Source organism: Eublepharis macularius, chromosome 2, assembly GCF_028583425.1.
Source record: "Eublepharis macularius isolate TG4126 chromosome 2, MPM_Emac_v1.0, whole genome shotgun sequence".
Lineage (NCBI taxonomy): Eukaryota > Metazoa > Chordata > Lepidosauria > Squamata > Eublepharidae > Eublepharis > Eublepharis macularius.
The window spans coordinates 123644163-123669198 of NC_072791.1; the positions used below are offsets into that span (position 1 = coordinate 123644163).

Sequence of the window (25036 nt, forward strand, 5' to 3'; positions counted from 1 at the left end):
AAGGGGCATTTAAACCCCACGAACCGCAAACTGGTTCGCAAACTTGCCCCAGTTTCTGCTGGTTCGTGGTTCCTGGTTCAGTTTTTTTGTGGTTCGTGCCCATCTCTACTTCTGAGTCCTTTGAACCCGATGAAAATGGTTTTATTTGCTGAGCTTTTCATTGATGTTCTTGGTTCTATGACCTTTTTTCCTGATCTTTTACTTTCTTTTATATTGTTTTATTTTTCATTGGCTGTATATTTTTAGTACTTACTTTTATTGTGATTTCACTATAAATGTTATTAGAAATTACTTTGGAAAGATCTTTTGAAAATTAATTAATTTGTTAACTAAATTTTAATCCTACCATGATACTACCTAGGACAACCAGATAATTTTTAGACTAATCAGACCTTATAATCAGGACTGCCCACGCAGTTCAGGCTTCTCAGTTGAACCTGAAAAGATAATAGCACTACTAAATATTACTATAAATCATATTCCTATATACAATTAAAATAGTATTAAGTGATCCAGATCTGAAAGGCACATGTTTTAGCATGTTGAAGTGCTGTGAGATTTTTCTTGCTTGCTTGCTTGCTTGCTTGCTTGCTTCATGGTCTCATGCAGTTTAATCTAGTAGTTGTAATTTGTAAACCCTTTGGGTATTAAAACTCCCTTCTCCTGTTTGGACCAGTAAATGAAAATGTTGCATAATATTGAATAAAATAGGCATCTTTGCTGTAAAAGGTGTGTGTGGGGGGGACAAACAAAGTGTACACATTAAATTACTATTTTATTTCTTTAAAACATTTGTATGCCACTTTTCTACCTAACTAGGGTCCCCATGGTGGAAATTCCTATTATAAAATAACTATTGTTTATTATTATTAAATTATTATTATATTATTACTATTATAGAAGTAAAGGCTGTCAAATTTTCCAAGAACAGGGTGGGTTTTGTTACCATTTTTGTTCTATCACACACATAAGTTCTGTACCTGTATATTCCAGAGCTTTCGCTCAGGAATTGGCACTCACCTCTCCCTCCTGAAGGGCCATCTTCAGTAGATGCACATGCCCTTAGATATGTAGTGTACACTTCCTTGTTCAGTTACCTTCTAACTGCCACTTTAACAATAGCTCCTGGAATTTTTTTCTTGTTGTATCTCCATGGTCTGTTAAGTTGCTTTCCTTCCTTCTTTTCATTTGCCAGCTGCCCATTCCAAAACTGCAACTGATATCAACATATCAAAACACTGAAGGCAGAATTAGGCCTATAAATGCTGATCCTGAGTGTTTACAAGTTAAGCCTCACTCAGCTGAGTGATTGTTTTGCCTGATTTTTTTTTAATGCAGTGCATCTGTGGTAGGTTGGAGTTTTGAGTATATCACCAGTAGGGAAGACAGGTTTTGCTCAGCAGGGTGGAGAAAGGCCTCTGTTTATAGTGTGTGTTTGTAACTTTGAGCAAGCAAATAGCGCGAAGAAAAAATAGTTGGCACTTCCTGCTGTCAATCATAGCCTGTAAGAAAGCTTTTCATTAAAAATGTTGAGGGGGGGGGGGCGGAAATCACACAATTGATTAGATGGCCACAGGTAGCTTGATCCTAAGAAAGACCAATTTCTCAAATTCTTCTAAAATAATTGAAACTGTAATGACTTTCAACATGTCATCACAAGGTTGGCTCCTTTGGTGCAATAGGGTTTGCTAGTTGGAGTGGAGGATAATTTTGTCCAATTCTTCCTCCTCACTGCAGACACCTGTGAGTTATGCCTTTTTGTTAACAAGGGTCCCCCAGTCTTCAACAATGGCTTTTCAGGATTACAGAAAGCTGCTGTGGGAAGAGGAAGGCGCCTTGCATTTGTGGTAGAAAAGGTTCAGCCCATGGTGTCTGCAATTCTCTATCCATAATCCATGACTCACAGTAGGTCCTTTGGTCCCTGGAACTGCCATGAATAAGCCTGTTGTACTTATCTTAAATCCAGCAAGAAAATTCTTCTTGGCATATCTGCAGTCCTGCTTCAATTTCTTTAGTATGAATAACATCCTGAACCTTTCAGGCCTTGTCACGTATGGGCCCAACACTGTTATGGGATCCTCAAAAATATATGGAATTTTAATGGACTTTTTTTGCCTTGATAGTTAATGTGCCTATTAATTTCAGTTCCTCATAAACTGGACAACAATATGAATTCAATTTTTAGTAAAAAAAAAAGGGGGGGGTCAAGGTGTTCGTGTTAATGGGGTTATAGAAGAAAAGTGATTACACAGAAATAGAATACCAAGGCAGAGTTTTTCGTTTAGGTTTCTAATCTTGGTACATGATCTTTTAGCCTAGCACGCCAACATTTTATTGAGTTGATTGTAGTCTTATTACTAAACTGAAGATTTAAAAAATTGTGTTAGACAAAGATCCTTATTGCCTTCAGAAATGCATGTTTTCCATATCAAAAGTCTTTTCTACTTATATTTGAAAATAGATTTTCAAAAGAGTGTGTATATCCAGTATTTTAGCTATGGAATAATAAGTCATGATTGTCTTAGCATGAATGTAAGGGAAGTATTATGGCATTGCATTAGTATCATGGATAGACGCTACTGACAAAAATCCTGCACGTTTCAGTTGATACACTCAGGTACTTTGCAACCCAAACAATTATCATTAGAAAAACTAATAGTGAAAATATAACCCTAAAATGAAAAGGGTGGATACAGGACTTCTTGCTTAAACATTTAAAGGAGAGGTAGGAAACTAGAAATATATTTTTTAGAATCACAGAATATAAAAAGGCTTTTTTCTCAAAATAGGTTGTGTGGTGAACCACCTTTTCTAGCAGGCTCAGAAGAAAAACTTTTTGAAATTATAAGGAAAGGAGATCTTCACTATGAACATTCAATCTGGAAATCAGTCAGTGAGGTTGGTAAGTAGAAATCTATATGAAAAAAACAAATGACATTAGTACCAGTAAGGAACACCACAAATGGTTACTCTTTTTTCTCCTTTTTCCTGCCATTAAAGAATTCATTTTCATTTGCAAAGATGATGAATGATGAATTCACTTATCAGTATTAGAGGTAAAATATTCTCTGTTCAATTGAAACACTGAGACAACTGGGACATGTATTTGTTATGACTAATAGAAATAACATTTATGATCCCCTCTCTTTATAGCCAAACATGTGTTGCAGCTGCTTCTGAAAGTAGATCCTGCCCACAGAATCACTGCTAATGAACTCCTTGATAACCAATGGATAACAGTAAGTTGTTCTTAAATTAATTTTTACTTTTATGTATAAAATTAGTTTTTATCTGATAAACCCAGACATTATATCACTGTTTTTACAAAAGTGTAGTCCATCATCAGTGCTATGGACACAGGAGATAATAAATCGTTGGGTTCAGGTTACAAACTAGTTTTAAAAACGCCCTGATTAGTGGTGTATTTATTTATATTTTTTGCTTTTTGTCCAGTTGCAAGGATAAAAAATCCCTGTTCTTTTACCTGTTTTTTAAAAGATGTCTGTCAAGACAAGGTTTTGCTCTGGGCTCTACTCCGTGGCTTAGAGCATTGTTCCCAAGTATCAGAATTTACTATCTTAAGAGTTGGTTCCCTAGTTTGGTCACTGAAGCAGAGAGCTTTAAAAGGAAGAAGTAGATAGTTGAAGTTGATGTTCAGTTGAATTGACAGCCTGTGATAATAAATGACTCTGGGAGCCACTTCAGTAAGAAACATGTTTAATTTTGTTAGGATGTACAAGAAGACTATGTTAGGTCTTCAGTAACGTGCCTCTGTATATAAATTACCTCCAGTGTTTATTAAGGCATTCTCTGGAAGTGGTATTTTCAGATGTGCTGAGAACCATACTGTGTAGTGTAAATTATGGCACTAAACCCCACTGAAAGTCAGGGGTAGTAGTTTGGGCTTCAGACTTTTGTTTTGGCAGCCTTAATGATTTCACAGTGTCCAGATGCATAGAATGGAAAGTGCTTTATCATGTTGCGGCTTCTTCTGTATAAAAACACCCCAACTCCTTAGTGACAAATGGCACATGAGGCTTTTAATGCATGTGGAACTGAATGCTCCCATCAGGAGACTATAATGATCTGTTCCAAAAAGATATGGCAGATGTTATAATTCCACACAATTAGAGATGACATTTTAAAAAGAATCTGGCACAATGCATTCCAAATAAATAATGAATGACAAAAGAATGGAAATGCATATGATTTTATGTGTATCTTAGATTATTTATGCATTATCTATTTGTTTTCAGGCTTTTAAATTGTGAGTGGTGCTGGTGATGGGGTGTTACTGGTGTATTTTGAAAGAAAGAGAAAATGATGTCAAAATCCTAAATACAGCCTAATATTTGTGGCAAAACTTTCCATTTAAGGTTTCTCCCAGGATAAAGAACAAATTCCATGTAAGACAGTGTCTTAATAATCTAGTTAGGAAATTCCTAAGAGACTAGAACCTGCAGTTTTTCTTGCTCTGAGGGCATCTTGACATGGGTGATTCTCATCTGTCAGTCAAGGAAGCAGGACTAAAATTCTTCCAGACTTCCTGTCTCCTGGGTGGACTCACCGATTTCCTCAGTTCGTTTCCTGCATGTCAGGGAGATCAGGTTTTAGCAGGAGCCACTTAGCAAGGTTCCTACAACTCAGCAGAAAAATGGTAATTCCTCTTTTTCTACTCACTTCTACTCCTTTACTCCTCATATATCTCTTACCTATTTTCTCTGCTTTTTGCCTACTCTTCTCACCTCCCCCCTTCTGTGGGCGGTGTGGCTGAGGCAATGGAGGACACAGAGAATTTCAATGAAGCCTTAGGTGGCTTCATTACAAAGGATGTGAGGACCCTCTTGTCTGCCCCAAAATGGGAGGAAGATACTACTCCCCAGTGCAATTGAGCAGACACAGACCTGCCAAAAAACAGCCAACAGCAGATGAGCAGAGGCAGTGAGAAGAGCATGTCATACAATTCAACTGTGCCTCGGAGGATGCCTTTTTGGTGGGGGCTGATTTTGGCGGGAAGATCCTCCATGCCATTAAAGATGGTAGATGCTTGGACTTGGTACTTACGGCCACAGGGAAGCAGTCAGGGAGACACAACACCACTATGGAACAAGTTAGAGATGCTTCCCCTTCCAGTCTCCATTTTCTGAATGCCACCTGAGTATAGCAGGGCACCTGCTATGGCCTACCTCCTTGCATCTTTTTTGCTTACTTCCCCCTGCTGCCTCCTCCTAAAGGTGCTGTGATGTAGAGAATTTCAACAAAACCTAAGATGGCTTCATCTTCAAGAAGAACAGGGATGGGATCTCCTACCAAAGTCTAGCAGGCTCAGACCTGGTGAAATTCTCACCTACTGGAACTTGGGCGAATTAGACAACTCTTTCAAAAAGGAAGAAGGGAAAATATTTGAGAAAGAGAATAGTCCCAGAGCAATGGAAACACATCTTCAGCTAAGAAGACTGTCGGTGTTGCTAGCCAAGGCTGGATTGGCAGTAGATCTCTAAGAATCCCCAGAAACCAGGGAAGAAGAGACCAATCCAAAAGCCAAATCCAAAGAGAATAAAGAATTTCTCCCCAGATTAGTCAGAAAAAAATAGTGCCATTCCCAGAATTATTGAGACTCAATGAAAGAAGAATGAATTTAACCCTCTTTCCAGTAAAAGTTTTTATTCTTTGCCTAACCATGCTATGGATCCTTTACAGGTACCATTAGCAGGCACTTCTTTTAGAGCTTTCCTCTCAGGGACCTTGGTTACTAAAGTTGGGGAAGGATTTCTATGTGACCTACTGGACAGAATACCCATGAGGCCTCAGTTCTTGTTATTGGGGCATCTACCACATCACCGCCTTTTCCAAGGGCTTCCATCATTTGGGCTAGGAACCTAGTTGAGCTGATTCTAGAGGAGAATGAAAATACTAGGGAAGGTGCCAATATGCTCCTTAAAGCATTCACATTTGTGTCTGATACCACTCTGGACACACTGCACGTTTCTCCTGTGGTATGGCCTTAGCAGTTGTGGCATGTAAAACCTGTGGTTATGGGCCATGGTAAGCCGATTGCACCCTAGTGTTGCTAGGCGGGGGGGGGGGGACAAAGTGACAGAAAACAACAGACAACTTGTTGGAGTTAAAGAGGCCACAACTTTAATGGTTCCAGAGCATTGGCAAAGCATTGGCTGACCCTCCTGCCAGCTGATGACCCCCATGCCCCCCTCAGCCCACTTCCTGAGGGGGGAACCATGGGGTTTCAGTGGGATATCATGTGGGTGCACACCTCTGTATGGATCCCATGCCACCTGGGAGTGAGGATGCCCCAATAGCCTCCAAGCTTGGCATGCACCTACCATGCTTCATTCTCAAGATCTCTTAAAGGGATCCCCAGAATGAGGAAACTGAGCCCACAGCTCTATTTCCCCCAAAAAGGATCTGTGCCAAATGCCAAAATTGCCCTACCTCAAGTTGTGATGAAACAAAGTAAGCAACAAACAAACTCAAGTTCTAGGCACAAACATGCAAGCATCCACCCCCCCCCCAAATCCCTGCTTTCGCATGACAGCAAAACAGCACCCCCCAAACAATGATGATTATAGGGAGAGATGGGTGGGAATCTGGCTGCAAGCCCAATTGATGAGGAACCCAGCCAGCCCCCAATAAATGCTCTGGTGGCAGACTGGAGTGAAAACTCCATCTCCCAGATCTACTTCCTGACCCACCCCCTAAGAAATCCAGCTGGCAAATTCCGATTGGCTAGCTGGGAATTTGAATTGGAGGCAGTACTCCCTGCCTCACAGGAGGCTGCTGGGAGCAAGCGGGCCCTAGGGAAGACAGTGGCCACCCTGTACCGCACCCCCAGGCCCTGCAGGTCACAACTGGAGCCCCAGGTGAGTCGGGCTGGCATTTATCAGTCCAAACTAACCTTAGCGTCCGTTCAGTTCCATGGAGAAAAACTCAGCAGAGATAACTTTGACAACATCCTGGCAGAAACCAAGGATAAAAAGAATGCCATGCCTAGAGCATATAGGGGAGAAGATGACAGAAGGCAGAATCATTCATATTCCTTTTGAGCTCAGCATTCTCTGCCATGCTTCAACCAGGCACACCCCAACTAGAATAGAAACAGGCAAGAGAATAGACAAGGATTTTACCGATCAAAAAACAACCACTCTCAGCCCTTTAATTGCAATAAAGAGAACAAGTCCCAGCAAAAGAGAGTATGATGCCAGATTCCCACAAGTAGAAGGAAGCTAACTACACTTTCTCCTGTGGTCCTGGAGTAGGGCAGTTGTGACACTCGGGTAGCTCCTCCTCCTCCTCTTGCGCAGGGTTGGACAGACTTGCAATCCTAGGGGAAGGGGCTCCCTGGCTTTTTCAGTTTTTTCCGACCCTGCTCAGTAGGAGACACGGACTTCTTCGCTCTGTGAAGCAGCAATTTTTTTTAAAAAAGGCATCAGAACATCGATGGAGGTGCGAGCTCGCTGGGGAAAAGGAAGGATGTGTTCCTTCTTCCCCCTGACCCCTCCCCCACTCCAGAATAAACAGCGGCAAGAGCTGTGTGGGTGAGCTGCAGAGCTGAAGATCCTAGGGCACCAGGACCCGTCTGCTGCAGAGGCTGGGAAGACTCACTCAGAGACGCCACGGCAGCCACGAAATTGGGAAAGCCACGGAGCTCCAAAGTGGAAGAGGCCTCGTAAGAGCGCACTGGGATTGTAAGTATTGGGGCCTGCCAGAGAAGTGGCTTACGGCTCTCAGTGAGGCGGGGTGGGGGTGGGGGGCTTCTGTAGTGCCACTTTGCTACTGTCCCTTATAACAGGAGTACAGTAGTGGTTAAATGACTGGGTTTTAAATTGGCCTTTTCACAGACTAGTTCTCCCAATGCGGTGTGCTCTACAAACAACCTGGGGTAGACCAGTCACCCCAGTTCAGGGCTCCTAATGGTGGGGCATAACGGGGGAATTAAATATATGCCTCGCTTGTAAGTAATAGCTGCCCCCACTCACTTTCACTTTTAGGCGCAAAGTTTGGGGCAGGAATGGCGTCCAAGGGTGGCCTAACAAGACGAAGGAAACTGAGCCAACACTCAGTGGCATGAAGTCCCCAAGCTCACCAAGATCCACTCACTCTGCCCAGGGAGGAAGCCAGGGGAGCAATGATCCTGATCTATCAAGACCAGAAGGTAAAGCAAATATTTTAGCCTGGCTGCAGAAGGAGGTTAAAAAGGGGCTTGACAGTGCAGTGAGAGATCTTAGGGAGCAGTTGGCACCACTAAGGAAAGAAAAGCAACAATAAGGCACTTCAAAAGGCAAAAGACTAGCAAAAATCATTGCCCCAACCAAACCTAAAAAGAGAAGGGGGGAGAAGGGGACTCCAGCTATTCAAATCAGTCCCAATTGGCCTCTGAAACATCCCATCACACCTCTGAGACTGAGGAAGGGGAACTATCGGAGGAAGAAGAGGAAGGCGAGGGCCAAATGCAAACCAGGCTTTTCCCACCAGAATTTTACTCCGAACTGCTTGCAAATGTTTTGAGAACCCTGGAGATATCACAGACTACCACAGGCAAAGAGGAAGCAGAGCTGTCCTATCCCCAAGATTTGGAAAAGGCACTTCCAAAAATGGGACCCAAACAAGTGGGAGTGCCTCTTCCAGCCATTTTTCATAACATCCTCAAAACGGAGTGGGACAACCCAGCCAAACCAAAGTTGTACCAATCGGTGTTCAACAAGATCTATTCCTTGATACCTGATGCTGCAAAAAAGATCAAACTCCCCATGGTGGATGACCCAGTTACGAGCTTGACAACAATGTCGGTCCTTCCCATGGACGCAGAGGGCATGCCAAAGGATCCTTCTGATAAAAATATTGAAGAAGCCCTGCTTAGGAACTTAGAAGCATCAGCGGCACTCTTAAGATCCTCAGCCACCAGGTCACTGTTTGCCAGAGCAGCTTATACTTAGGCTTTTGACCTAGCAGCTGCAGGTAAGGAAGTCCCAAAGGAAATCAAGAACAAAGTTAAGAAAATAGCTCTGGCAGCAGCCTTTGCAGCGGATGCTACTCTGGACTCCTTTCAGATGTCATCCAGGGCTGTGGGATTTAACGTGATGGCTCGGCGGAACACTTGGTTAAGAAACTGGGATATGGACCTTCCTGCACATAATAAAGTGGCAGCCATACCCTTCGCTGGCACCAAATTGTTCAGAGATGCCCTGGATAGGTACCTGGTAGAAGATGCAGAAAAGAAAAAAGTGCTACCATCGAAGAAGAAGAATTCGAAGTATAAGTCGAAACATTCCTTTTGAGACTTCAGGAGACCAGCAAGGCAGAGCTCCGACAGGCTTTTCAAAAGTCGCTGGCAAAGTAAACCAAGAGCTGACAGCAGGTCCTTCACCTTCAGAAAACCAACCTCGCAAACAAAGGGCCAAAAGAAAGGCAAGGTCACTGACACCGAAACAGATTGGAGGACGTCTTCAGGAATTCTCAACCCAATGGACACAGATGGTTTCGGACAAATGGGTACTGGAAACAGTATTCAGGGGCTATTACTTGGAATTCGAGACAAGGCCGAAAAGACGCTTTATTCAGGTGTTCAAGAACCCATCACATCTAAAGATAAAAGAGGCCATACAACACCTACTAACGATAAAGGTGATAGAACCGGTACCAACACAACACTGGAAACAGGGAGTGTGCTCAATATTCTTCATTGTACCAAAGAGAAACAGGGACATCAGGGACATCCTGGACTTCAGTACAGAGCTCTACCATTTGGCCTGAAGTCATCACCGAGAATGTTCAAGAAAGTGTTAGTTACTCTCATAGCCTTCCTCAGAGTTCAAGGAATAGCCCTGTCGCCTTATTTGGACGATATCCTGATAAAAGCCCCATCCCTGGAATCAGTGCGAAAGGTGGTGGCAGTGATAATAGACTGCCTAGACAGACATGGCTTTGCCATCAACCAACAGAAGGGTACTCTTATCCCATCACAAAGTATAACTAACCTGGGGGTAATAATGGATACAGTTGTAGATAAAACCTTTGTGTCTCCAGAGAGACAACAGACAATCACAACATTAATAAAATCCATCCAAAACGAGAGGATAGTAGAAGTGATGCAACTGGCCAATTACAGGGTATGATGGTATCATGTCAGGAGTGGTCTCGATTCCACACTCGGCCTCTGCAGAAGTTTCTCCCCCCCCCCCCCCGGTTAGTATTTTTATTAGTTTTTCCATTAGGGGTAGGGGAGAGGGGAAAAACAGGAGACAAAAATATCATTCTGCTTATCCACATTTTCTGCACTGCTCATCACTTAATTGTGATTGCTAGTAAGAAATTACAATATTGCCTTCATATAATTACTACATTCAAATCTTTATATTTGTTTCTCATCCAGTTGTAAAAAGGGGTCCATGGTGCAGCAAAATCTTCTTCCATTTGTCCTTTCATTAATAAAGTTAGTTTGTCTAGTTCCGCATTCTCCATTATCTTTGCTGTTAACTCCTCCTGCTGGTCTTTTCCAATAAAACGCTAGTAGAATTCTTGCTGCTTGTCACTGCATGTATAATAAAATATTTCTGATCTTTGTCCAAATCTTCTGGTATACAGTTTAACAAAAATATTTCAGGTTTTAATGGAATTACAATCTGTAAAATTATTTGTAAGTCTATGAACCATTATCCAAAATTTATGTACCTCTTTGCAAGACCACCACATATGATAAAATGTTCCCTTATGTTTCTCACACTTTCAGCAGTTATTAGATACATTTTTGTACATTTTGGCAAGTCTATCCGGTGTTAGATACCATCTATAGAATATCTTATATAAGTTCTCTTTAAATGACACTGACTTGGTTATTTTAACTTTCACTTTCCATACCTTATTCCATTGCATTGGATCTATACTATATCCTAAATTTTGTGTCCATTTGTTCTTATATTCTTCTACCCCTTCATTTTTTTCTTCATTTGCATTAGTAATATATACATCTTTTTAATCAGCTTTTCATCCGAATCACATAACAGATTTTCAAAAATATTTTTCTCTCAGTGAAAACCTCCCAATTTTTTATCTTTATTATACCTAGATTCTACCTTGGTCCTTAACCACCAATCTAAATTGAAGCCTTGTTTCTGTAATACTTTTTTGTTTTTAATCTTCCTTCATCATCTAATAAGTCTTTATACCTAATCAACCTGTCTACTGAGAATACATTAGGTTGTGAGAACGCTTCTAAAGGTGATACCCATTGTGGAGTTTTAGAGTAAATCTGTGGTCTAGTTCTTTCCCATACTGATATAAGGGACTTTCTAATCCAATGGTTCTTACAATATTTGTGACCCTTCGTTTTCCTGTACCATAGAAAAGCATGCCATCCCAACTGCAAATCATGCCCTTCTATTGCCAAAAGTCTTTGATTTTCTAAGAGTATCCACTCTCTTGCCCATACTAAGCAACACACTTTATGATACATTTTCCAGTCCGGTAAAGCAAAACCTGCATTTTCTTTCACATCTTGAATTGTTTTCAATTTAATTCTTGGTTTCTTCCCTTGCCAAACAAATTTGGACACTGCCTTATTTAGCTCTTCAAAAAAGGATTTGTTAATACATATCGGGATAGTTTGGTACAGAAATATAATTCGTGGTAGTATATTCATTTTGACAGTTGCAATTCTTCTGAACAGCGAGAGATGAAATTATTTTCATCTTTCTAGATCCTTTTTGATCTCTTGAAGCAACTTCCCATAGTTATCTTTCATTAACGAACTACACTTCGCTGTTAAGTATACCCCTAAATATTTTATTTTCTTCTCTAGCTGAGATCCAGTCAGTCTAATTAATTCCATATTTTGGGGCGTTGTCATATTTTTAGTTACCGCTTTTGTTTTCTGATTATTAATCCTCATTCCGGTCATCAAGCCATATTCTTTAAGATGGTACATTAGTTGTTCTATTGACTCTAGCGGTTCCTCAAGTATGAATAACAAATCATCCACAAAAGCTTGTACTTCATATTTATGGCTCTTGACGGTGGCTCCTTTAATTATCGCATCACTCCTCATAGTTCTCATCAGTATTTCCAACATCAGAATAAATATTAATGGTGAGAGGGGGCAGCCCTGTCTTGTTCCTTTTCAATCCAAATAGTTTCCGTCCAATCATCATTAATAACTACTTTTGCTTTTTGCTTCTTATATATGGCTTCAATCGCTTTTATGAATTCTATTCGAAATTCCATCGCTCTCATTTGTAGAATAAAAAATTGCTAATTAACGTTGTCAAAAGCCTTTGCAGTGTCCAGAAACCCCATGGCCATCTGTTTTTTCCGGATGTACTTCATAATATTCCAACAAATTTAGGGCAGTTCTAATGTTATTTTTCAGTTGTCTTTTAGGGAGAAATTCCATCTGGTCTGAGTGTATTATATCAGATAGTATTTTTTTCAATCTTGTAGCTAGTAGTGTAGCAAATATTTTATAGTCACAATTAAGAAGTGATATAGGTCAATAATTCCTAATGTCTTTCGCATCAGTCTCCTCTTTATGTATTATTGATATTGTTGCATCCATCCATGATTCAGGTAAAGATGTTTCTTGCACTGCTGTGGTGATCATACTTTTAAATGGCAAAAGGTTCACATCTTCCAATGCTTTGTAGTACTCAGATGGGAGCCCATCTGGTCCTGGTGCTTTCCCATTCTGTTTTTGTATGGCTTCCACTATTCCCGTTATTGTGAACGGTTCATTCAACTTCTTCCTTTTTTCTTCTGATAGCTTAGGTAGATCATGTTTTTGTAAATATTGTATTTGCTTTTCTATTGGTACTAGAGCTTTACCATACAATTTTTTGCAGAAGGTTCCCACAATCTTCTTAAGTTCTTCTTTTTGTGTCTTTTCATTACCTGCCTCATCGTATAGGCCATAAATAAGACTTTTCTCCTTTTCCCTTCTGAGTTTGTTGGATAACCATCTTCGTGGTTTATTTGCATGTTCAAAATAATTTTGTTTGGCGAATTTAATGTTCTGTGCAATTTCTTCCGTCAATAGCAAATTTATTTGATTCTGAAGCTCTTTAACGTTACCTGTTAAAGTTATATCTGCAGGATCTCTTTTTAGACCTTTTCCCTTCTTCGCTAAGCTTCCCAATATTTCTTTGTAGCGATATTGCTTTTCTCGTTTCCATTTAGCTGCATATCTTATCGCCGGTCCTCTAAAGTATGCTTTACTTGCATCCCAAACAATATTCATGTGTGTTTCAGGTTTCATATTTTGTTGAAAGTAATGTTTCATTTCTTCCTTAATCTCTTGTAAAAAAAAATTATTCTTCAATATCTGTACATTCAGTCTCCATCTAAATAGTTTTGGTACATCTGCTATTTTCACTATTAAGGGGTTGTGATCAGCATATGATCTGGGAAGTATATCCATGTCTTTAAGTTCTTGTAATAGGCTTGCAGCAATCCAAGACATATCTATTCTGGACCAAGCTTTGTCATAATCTGAGTAGTATGTATAGTCTCTTCCTGATGGATTTCTTGTTCTCCAGGCATCAATCACCTTATATTCTTCTGCCAATCTAAGAAAGGATCTTGGGAGTAGTCCTCTTGAACTCTTATATTTCTTTGATGTTTTCCTGTCAAGGTCTTGGTCGAATACAGCGTCAAATTCTCCTATGTCCGTATAATCAAATATTGCCAAAACATCAATCAAATTTTGATTAAAAAATTTCCTGGTGATCATTAGGGGTGTGCGCCATCCCCAGTCCCCACCCCCACCCCCACTAACCCTGTTGGTGGCAGCAGTGACTCTGGCTCCTCTGCTGCCATGCTACTGCACTGCCGCCTTAGCCTGCAGGGCAGTGGGGAAGGCCGGAGCTGCCACTGCTGCTTCCAGCCCTTCCTAAGGTATTTCCAGATTTCCAGAACCCGAAGCAACCTGGCCCTGTACACCCCTAGTGATCATTCGGTGCATATATCATTGCCAGTAGGATCTTATTTTGTCCAATCAAGATCTCAACCAGTAGTATTCTGCCATCTTCAGCCGCATAGATCAAATTTGCTTTCAGTTCTTCCTTTATATAGGCTACTATGCCTCTTTTTTCCCCCAAGTCCACTGTAACAAATGCTGATCCAATGCTGAGGACTTCCGGCTAACGTCGTGGTGAGAGAAGTCAAGTCTCGGGGCAGCTCTACCCCAGAGACTGGCTTAATTGCATTCGTCTGAGAGATTTATTTATCTAACAATGTCTGGAGGATGTTGAAGCAAAAGAATTAAGCCTTGGAACTCTGTTCTATCAGTGGCAGCTGACAGGAGCGGATTCTGGGGTGTCCTAGCCAAGACAAAGAGCAAAGGCCGTAATGGCCGCTGAACTGAAAGACAGGTCGACTTAACAGCATAAATTCTAAACTTTCACCCTGCTTGAGAAGAAATTTTCATTTGAGCTGTGAGTAAACTGCTAAACTGATTTATTGGCTAAGCTTTGCCGAAGGCACTAAGAGGCACAACAAAGAGACTATAAATCACTTTTACTGGAGAAGAGATAAAAGGGGGAGGTTTTCCCCTACACTATGCGGCTCTCAATTATACAGAAACCTATTCTTCCCTTTGTTTTTCTTGGATTAACCTCTTTTGGAATATATTCAAACGTTCCATTACTTACTTAGCAGATTTGAATTTGGAAGTGATTTCTTGCATTTTTTTTTCCTTTTTCTTTTTGCCTTTTTTTGGAGACTGGAAAGGGAAGAAATTTTTCAGTACGGATTTACTTGGAGATTTCTAACTAACTAATATTACATTCCTTCTTGCTGGGATTTTTCCTTATATTTTGCTCCTATTATTTGTCCTGAAGAACGTCCGAAGACACTGTTTAAGTTTGTTTTGGACTACAAAGCAACACAATATTTTGTGAGAAGATCTTTAAAAAAGAGAAGTTATTGTGGAAAATTACTGGAGAACTTGCTTAGAGGCAATCTTTTACTGCCACCTGCTGGATTAATCTGCAGAGATTGAGAAAAAGAAGAAATGGAACTTTAAATTTGTCTTCCTGGGGAGAAGGGAGGAAATAACTGATGGGGGTTTGACTAAAGAGACTTATCTAAATATTGCATAGTTAAGAAAGTTAAAGATGGTAAGAGTGGTGGAATGTGAACTAATTGATTGGTGTTTTAATATATAAGGCCTCAACATTAAAGGAAAAGAATATATATATATAATTAGTATAATTATAACTACTGGTTTGTAGCTTGTATTTAGAGGTGATGAGTAAATCAGGGAAAAAAGCATTAACTCAGGCCACGCTCCCAATGTCTCTAGCACAGCCGAAAACAATACCATCGATGACCCAGGAAGCTGCATCAGATTTGCAGACAAATTTGCAAGCTATGTTTCAAACAGGCATAGATAAAATTCAAAATACACTTGTTCAAGTTGTAGAAAAAATAAAAAAATTGAATACAGCAGTAGGAGAGCTGAAAGGGAAAATGAATGATTTCCAAATGCAACTAGCTGAAAATAGACAGCTCAAGAAATAGCTGAGAACATTAAAATAGTGGAGAAAAAGAGTGATGAAGCCATCCAGAAATCAGAAGATGTAGCCTCCCAGCAAAATACTACTTGGAACTCCTTGATTGGAAATGGAAAGAGCCTCATATTTCTTAAGGTTCCTGAATGTCTCAGAGCAGCAAAGAGAAGACCTTAGAATGGAAATGGAAGAAGATTTGGCTGAATTTTTAGGAGAACCATGAGAGGAGATTGCTAAGGATATTGACTTAATATACAGAGTCGACTCAACTTATGCAAAAAAGAACAATATACCAAGAGAAGTACACATTAAGTTTGCAAGAAAAGCAGTAAGGGATTGTATTTTGAGAACATTATGAGATAAACCTTTTAAGAAACAGGACAGAGAGATAATAGTGCTAAAAGAGGTGCCATGGAGGATAAGGCAAAAGCGAAGAGAATACAAACCTTTAACAGACAAATTAAGGGAAGATTCAGTTTCTTTTCAGTGGCTAACCCCAGAGGGGGTTAGCTTTAATTATGAAGGACAGAGACTCAAAATTGACTCGATCTATAAGATGGAGAACTTCCTGGAAAGATGTAGGAAGAAAAGTAAGGAAAAAGAGGGCAGGAAAAAGACACAACATACGAGATGGACCAGAAAACGATGAAGGAACCTCAATGCAAGATTATTCAACGGCATTGGAGGAAGAGGCTGGACGGTCAACCTCAAAAGCTACAAGCTCAAAATCGAGAGTGCAGAGAACAACAAGAAGAAATAAAGAAGATAGTAACAAAGAACAAGCATAATCGAAGGAAAGCCTATAAGAATTTTTTCAACTAACATTGATGGACTAAATTCACCAGAAAAAAGAAAAAAAATCTTTAAACAATTAAAAATGTTAAATGTGGATATTATTTGCCTACAGGAAACCCATATAAGGAAGAGATACCAACATTATTTAGTATATAAAAAACTTGGATCATCCTCTGCAGAAGTTTCTACGTCCTTACCAAAGGATCATAAAACAGAGACGGTTCAGACTAGTAGAGACTCCACTATCACTGTCCAAGGAACTGGACTGGTGGACGGAGGAGAGCAGATTCTCCAAGGGATCACCGCTCAGAGAACCAAACAGAGTTCCGATGACAACAGACGTGAGTCTGACTGGATGGGATGCGCACATAAAGGCAGGATAGGCCAGGGAGAGTGGCATTCCAAGGAGATGGGATGCAGCATAAACCTACTGGAGTTGAGAGCGATAAAAACAGTCTCTGGGAAATGAAGGAGTATCTGAAGGAGAAACACATCTTGATACAGACGGACAACATGACAGCGAAGGCCTATATAAACAGGCAAGGAGGCAGCAAGTCCAAGATACTAAACAAGGAAGCGGAAGATATTTTTCCCTGGGCAGAGATGAATTTGAGGTCAATAAGGGCAGTCCATGTCGCAGGACGGCAGAACACTCTGGCAGACTGGCTGAGCAGACACAAGATGGACCAGTCGGAATGGAGGCTGGACAAACAGGTATTCTTACAGATATGTCAGAAGTTCAGCGATCCAGAGATAGACTTATTTGCTTCCACAGAAAACAAGCAAGTTCTGAGATTCTTCTCAAGGCAGAGAGAACCAGAAGCAGAGGGAACAGACACACTGACAGACGAGTGGCCAAAAAATCTTGTGTATGCCTTCCCTCCAATAAAGATAATACCCAGGGTAATACAGAAGATTTTTTTTAAAATTTGATTTATATTCCGCCCTCCCCACACCATCAGGCTCAGGGTGGATTACAACCATATACAATTAAAACACATTAAGTAATTGATACTAGTTAAAACCATAAAACAGTCAAAGTTACACAGTTAAAAATACATATATATACATAATCATAATGGCACAGCAAACAACTGATCAACCTTCACCCAGATCAGAAGGTGGACGTAATAATGATTGCCCCATTCTGGCTACAGAGGCCATGGTTCCAAGACCTCAGAAGGCTGTCGATAGTGGATCCATGGATGCTCCCATACCGGGAGGACTTACTAGTTCAAGGGGAGATACAACATCCAAACCCAAGGTCCCTATGATTAACGGCTTGGAGGTTGAGCACAACCAGCTAAGAGATCTGGGATACCCAGAGAGAGTAATCACTACCTTTTTAGCATCAAGGAAGGGGTCAACAAACAAAAGTTATGATAAGACTTGGCTCGTGTTTTCTGAATGGTGTGAAGGGAAAGGGAAGAATCCCTTAACAGTTTCAATTAAACAGATTCTCCTGTTTTTACAAGATGGCTTAGACAAAGGACTCAGCACTAGCATTCCGAGAAGACAAGTAGCAGCAATATCGGCAATCAGGGGGTCGAAGAGTGGGACGTCTCTCACCAAACGTCTGCATATTAAAAGATTTCTGAGAGAGGCTATGTTACTTAATCCTCCACAAGTTCATAGATTCCTGACATGGAACCTGAATCTAGTACTTAAGTCACTAACTAGGGAACTGTTCGAGCCTATGGCAACCTGTCCCCTTAAAGAGCTGACCCTCAAGACAGTTTTTCTGGTGGGCTTGACATCAGCAAGGAGGGTGTCAGAGATTGGGGCACTATCAGTAAATAAAGATTTGTGCATTTTTCATCACGATAACATAGTGCTAAGAACGGACCCCTCCTTTATTCCAAAAATTAACTCGACCTTCCATAGAGGGGAGGACATAATCCTTCCCTCCTTCTGTACTAACCCAAAACATGAGAAGGAGAAGGAGTGGCACAGGTTAGATGTAAGAAGGTCACTGAGCTATTATATAAAGAGAATCAAGCATATTTGCAAAGTAGAGAGTATGTTCATTTCATTCAGACGAAGTTCACTGGGGGAAAAAGTGACATCCTCTACAATAAGTAGATGGATTAGGGAGTGTATTAGTCTATCATACAAAGCCAGGAATATGTTACCACTGGTGGGAATTACAACCCACTCACTGAGGGGGACAGCCACTTCGGTGGCATATAGGTCTTTCCGTTCATTAGAGAAAATATGTAGGGCTATAACATGGAAGTCTGTACACACATTTACAAAACACTATAGGATAGATCAGATGGCTTCAGCAGAGGCAGCTTTTGGAAGGAGGGAGCTACAGCACGTCTTGGATGCATAAAGTTGAGATACCTGCCCGAGGGTGCACTGCGAAACATATATCCCGAGTGTCATGACTGCCCCACTCTAGGACCACAGGAGAATGGAAGATTTATATTTACTTATGGTTGTTGTGGGTTTTCCGGGCTGTATTGCCGTGGTCTTGGCATTGTAGTTCCTGACGTTTTGCCAGCAGCTGTGGCTGGCATCTTCAGAGGTGTAGCACCAAAAGACAGAGATCTCTCAGTGTCACAATGTCACAGAGAGATCTCTGTCTTTTGGTGTTACACCTCTGAAGATGCCAGCCACAGCTGCTGGCGAAACGTCAGGAACTACAATGCCAAGACCACGGCAATACAGCCCGGAAAACCCACAACAACCATCGTTCTCCGGCCGTGAAAGCCTTCGACAATATATTTACATACCGTGAAGCTTCCTTTCTCGGTGGTCCGGGAGTGGGGCAGTCCAAAACCCACCCTGTAAAAAAGAAGTAGAAGAAGGAGATACATATAAGTAACAAATCATGGTTCAGGTTATGAAGTTTGTATGTTTGCTGATTTTTCTGTCAGTAATTTAGTTAGGGGGAACAGGACATGGAAAATCTGGAGATCTCTGGGGCTTGGAAAGGAACTGAAAGAGCCTGGGAGCCCCTCCCCCTAGGATTGCAAGTCTGTCTGACCCTGCACAAGAGGAGGAGGAGCTATCCAAGTGTCATGACTGCCGCAATCCCGGACCACTGAGAAAGGAAGCTTCATAGTAAGTGAATATAAGTCTTCCATTCTCCTCCAATAGAGTTGTTCCAACATAGATCAATGGATAGTGATTATGATAAAAGTGAGATAATCAATGGAGTTCAGATGCTTCCACCAGACTAGTTTCTCCTATCTCCAAACTCCAGAGAGACCATGGAAGTCATTTGTCACCTAGCAGACATAGAGGCCATAGAGCAGGTTCCCAATTGGAAAGTCTCATCAGGGGTTTACTTGATTTTGTCAGTGTCCCCCAGAGAAATGGGGACTGAAGAGCAATACTAGATCTGATGTACCTAAACAAATAAATGGTCCACAAATGCTTCAGGATGGAGACTTTCATATCTATCGCAAAAAAGGACATCACCCATGGAACATCACAGCTTTCATAGACCTCAGCGAGGTGTATCTCCACATTTCCCATTGTCTCAGCTCCCCTCAGATACCTGAGATTTGCCTAGGACAGGCTACACTTCCAGTTCAAAGCCCTACACTTTGGGTTAGCCATGGTTCCAAGGGTTTTTCTCCAAGGTGATGGTGGCCTTAGTAGTATTTCATCATCAGGGAATCCATGTTCATCTGTACACAGACATTCTCTCTGCCTCTCAATGCTTTGACTACCATGGGTTTCTTATCAACTCTGCCAAGAGCAACCTAAATCCCCAGAAACAGGCTGTACCTGCCAGAGGAGAATGTCCAGGAAATCTCTGGCATAGCAAGGTAACTGTTAAATTCCAGGTCATCAACACTAAAAACTCTGACAAAGCTGCGAAGCCTAATGATCATTTGTCTGGTCTCAGTTCCTTTCATTCTAATCTTCTGCAGTGGTTCTTAAGCTCCAGCTGAAGATTCTTTAGTTTTGAACTTCCTGCTACAACAGGGCCTCATCTGGTAGACTCAGTGGTCTAACCTGACCAAGGGCAAGACTACATCAAGTCAAGCATAATCCAGGTATTTACAGATGTGAAGCTGAGAGGTTGGGGAGCAACCTGTCAGGGAAGATGAGCGCAAGGAACCTGGGGCCATGCAGAGATGAAAATGAGCGTTAAGCTTCTCTAAATAAGAGCAATAAGACTGGCTCTAGTTAAGGTTCTGGGATATGATCAAGTCTTAATAAGAGTAGACAATGTTTTGGTGAATTCCCACAAACAAATTGGACTGGTCCAAGCGTTTGACCTTATACACAGAGATGGTGCAGATGGTGCAGATCATGTGTTGGTCAGAATACAACCTCAAGTCCATTTCAGCAGAGCACATCAAGGCTTAACAGAATGTGCTAGTGAACTGGCTAAACAAAAAACAACTGGACAACAACTGGACAACAACTTGAGAATGGTCTCTCAAGATGGAGATGCTTCTTGAGATTGTCAAATGCTTTGGGAAACCAGGGGTGGACCTCTTTGCATTGGCCTCATCTTTGTGTATCCAGGGTCTTCTCCAGGTTCCATACAGCTGTAGCATAGCAAACAAATGCACTGGTGTCTCCTTGGCCACTAGGCCTCCTTTGTGCCTTTCTGCACAAAGATATTGAGAAAACTGAGGGGTCATGCAAACTTTGGTTTTAAATGTTAGTGGAGTTATTAATTGAAGACCCTTGGCAGATTTCAGCTCACCCAGGTGTCCATCAGGGGCCACTGTGACATCCAGATCCAGCTTTGCCATATCTGACTGCATGGAAATTGAAAAGGAAAAACTCTTGAGGATAGGCAGTTCTACAAGAGTCACAAGCAGCATGCTAGCCTCTAGAATAGTTTCTGCACTGAGAACTTACAACTCCTTTTGAAAGGTGTTTGACAGGTGGAGCAAACTAAAACACCTAGACCCATTTGCCCTAACATTACGCCAAATCCTGGAGTTCCTGCAAGAGGATGTTGACCAAAAATTGAAGTCAAATACCTTACATAAACAGGGCAGCCTTGACTGTAGTCATTCCACAGATCAATGTCCAGACATCCTCATATAGTCTGATTTCTCAAAAGAGAAACCATGTCAACCCTTTGGTCAACCATAGATTTACTTCTTGGTGACTACACATAGTCCTGTCAGCACTTACACACCCTCCATTTGAACCTTTGAGAGAAGTTCAGCTAAAACAGTTAAGAATGAAGGTCCTGTTCCTGACAGCTGTTACTTGGACCAGAAGGATCTTGGAATTAGGAGTACTATCTCCCAAAAGAGGCCTATGTGTTTTTCAAAGGACAAAGTGGTCCTAAGAACAGATCCAATATGCAATCCAAAGGTCAGGAAGGATCATTGCCTTCATTTCACCTGAAAGAAAAGGAGTGGCATTTGCTAGTTTTTCATCACTCTTTTCATTTTAGTAAGTCAGCCCAACAGGGGATAGAAAAAGTCTAGTCAGCAGTAAGCAAGACACTGAGATTGTGCTTTTGGACATTCCATGTCAAGATGCCTTCATCATCAGAGCAAGAAAGGAACATTGGCATTTACTGTACGGGTTTCTTCTGCTTTGAGGAAGGGAAGGCATCTTGTCCCAACTTGATTTAAAAGAGGAATGGCAAACCATTTTCTCTGTGTAGTTGCCTTCTTGCCGCCTATCTTAATACACTTACTAAAATGGTTAACCTAAAGTTTGTGTAGGTATTGTTTTGGTAGTTACCAAACTGAGGAAATGGGTGACTCCACTCAGGAGAAAAGAAATCTGGAATTTTAGTTCTTTCTCTTTGATCAACGAATGGGAATCACCCGTATGAAGATGCCCTCCCTTCTTTAGAGCAGAAGGAATCCTCATGGTAAGTGCAAATATTCTTTTTTGCAATCATAGAAGTTTTTACAGAGAGACTGTTCTTGAAGAATCTTGTTCTTGCAGAATCTTGCTAGAGCCTGTTGCATATGAAGTACTGTAAATAGGAAACATAATTCACAAGTATGTTGGTGGCCATTTTCTTTAAATACAAAGGTTGTGCAATCCTAAGAATAATTTGCTAGCAGTAAGCCTCATGGGAACAGACCTGAGTATATTTCTGAGTAGACCGTCTTAAGGTTGCTCACTTAAAGTACAATCCTAAACAGAATATCACTCTTCTGGAAGTTAATCGATTTAGAAGTGGAGTTCTGGATCAGGTTCAAGGATCTAGTTTTGATTTTTAAGGCCCTTAGTGGACAGGGACTGACATACCTACAGGACCGCCTCTCACTCTATACTCCCCGGAGGCTGCTTCAATCAGCAGACAAACAACTACTTGTAATTCCTGGCCCCCAAGAAGGTTTGTCTTGCTTCAACCAAGGCCAGGGCTTTTTTGGTCCTGGCACCTACCTGGTGGAACTCTCTGAACAAGATTTACTATCATTTTGCCAGGACTGCAGGATGGAGATGTTCCACCAGGCTTATGGAGGTTGAGGTAGACAAATCATCCAACTGGCCCCTCCCAGGGGGGGGGGCATGTGCCCTGCCCTGCCGGCTCAAGGTGCTATGTAGGGTGCAAATATGAGCTGCCTTGTTTCTGTTTAAATGCTGCATTTTTATGATCGCTTCCAATTTTTAAAATTATTTTAACTGGTTTTTTTTTGTATCTCTCTACTTACGATGTAAATCTGCTCTCAGCCTGCTAGCGGGGAGAGCGGACTGTAAATTAAATAAATAAGTAAGAAATGTAACTCTGTTTAGGACTGCACTATCCATTTCTTTGGTCAGCTGGTGCTGTTTACCAACAAATAAAGTTTGTGTGTAAAATCAGCTAGTAGATGTATAGTCAGATTGGCAGACTGGGTTCTTGATTTCTAAATGTTTTTGACTATAATAAAAGATTATTACCAGATGATTGTAGGGTTGTGACCTTGGAATGTTTGTGATATTTGACTATTGTCAAATAGAATGTAATGTACAAAAAGGTTTGGCGCTCATGGAACATGTTATTGCTTACCAGGTATTTCTGCTACTTCTAATTGAGCAATACATTTCCATGATCAGTTACTTATTTCCTCTTGCTCTTCCCTTGCTGTTTTGCTGTTATTGAGCACAAAATGGTGTTCTCCAATAAATATTATTATTTTGGGAGGAGTGTTCCAATGCAAGTTGTTTACTTTTTAGGAGTTCAGTTGATATTTCATGACTTTCTTCACATATACTGTAAAAGATGCTTTTTTAGTGCTAGAAACTACCTTGAGATTTTGACCCGCAAAGAGGAATAGAAATCTAGTAAAATAATAATTCTTTCTTCTGTTACTGTAGCTTCCCCAGAACTTATTTTCTGAACTGCATCTCCAACAACCTTTATTCTACTTTGGATGCTGTGGTGTGGGAGTATTGCCATTCAGAACAACCATCTACTGGGGAGCACAAAGTGGAAAATGTATATCCGACATATGTTGGGTGCCACATGATGGAGGGGCGTACTGCTTCAGTCTGTGTCTTGAATCTCACTGTGACATGCACTTCCTTAAAATCTGAACAGAAAAGGCTTGAAAGAAAGACAAAAGAAAATGAAACAATCTAAAAGGCAACCAATTAGTAATCCTCCACTTTCCCCACAATTAGCACCAGATGCTAGCCAATTAAACTCAACAGGTGTTCAAATGAGGCAATACAGACAATTAACTTAAGTGGTTCCACTTTCTTAAAAACTGTCAGAACACAACCACCCTTCCTTTTCATGTGCTATTTAAGTATTTGTAGCTCTTTAAAACACAGGGGTTTTTTTTCCTGAGGCCATAACCCAGCCTCTTATTTTGTAGGTGCGATTTGGTGCACTTAGAAATTTAATTACCTGAATGTGCTTGCAAATAAGGTAGCTATTTAGATGTCTGCAACATCAATTTGTCTACAGTTAATTATGGATGTAAATTTGCACCTGCAAAATTGGAGTCCACATCTGAAAATCATTCTATAAATTCAGAAGGTCTGGGAATACATTTCCTTGATTTATGTAGAACTAATTCAGTGTATGCATTTCTTATGCCAATACCAGTCTCCTCATCTCATACACGTCTCATACTAAATCCATAGGAAGACAAATAATGAAATTAAATACTATTAATTGAAGCAATGCTATCCATTGGTTGGTACAGCAAATCTCATCCTGTTCATGTTACCTTGAATCCCAATAACATATGTTGGGCTGATTGAAGCCTCATAGAAGATTTGTAGACAGAAAAAACACATTAACATGTTATTTTATAAACATAGATACAAACCTTTAAAACATTCATCTATGGGTTTTTTTTTAAAAAAAGGAATAACGCATATATTGCTTATTCCAAGCTTTGATTCCAAGAATTGATTTGTCAGAGCAAACCTCTGTGCATTGTGTTTTGTATTTGTCTAACAAGAGGCTGAGGGGGAGTTATATGTACAGAATTACTCTTAGCTAAAAGGTTTAAAAATAACTAATCTAAAATAAAATCACAATCAATCCATACTTTGCAAACATCTGCTTAAAATGTTATTTGTATTTATGTCTGTGGCGCAGAGTGATAAGTTGCAGTACTGCAGCCCAAGCTCTGCTGACGACCTGAGTTCGATCCTGGTGGAAGTCAGGTTCAGGTAGCCAGCTCAAGGTTGACTCAGCCTTCCATCCTTCTGAGATCAGTAAAATGAGTACCCAGGTTCCTGGGGGTAAAGTGTAGATGACTGGGGAAGGCCATGGCAAACCACTTCGTAAAAAGTCTGCCAAGAAAACGTTGTGATGCAACATCCCCCCATGGTCA

At 40.8% G+C, this 25036-nt stretch overlaps 1 protein-coding gene across 2 annotated transcripts in view; it reads left to right on the plus strand.

Moving 5' to 3' along the window:
- STK33 (serine/threonine kinase 33) overlaps positions 1–25036 on the plus strand; it is a 198404-nt gene that overhangs the window by 160027 nt on the left and 13341 nt on the right. For both annotated transcript variants that reach the window (XM_054971719.1, XM_054971718.1), the window contains exons 12-13: positions 2790–2902; positions 3154–3239. In XM_054971719.1, the coding sequence (XP_054827694.1) occupies positions 2790–2902; positions 3154–3239 (199 nt within the window). The remainder of the gene's footprint in view (positions 1–2789; positions 2903–3153; positions 3240–25036) is intronic.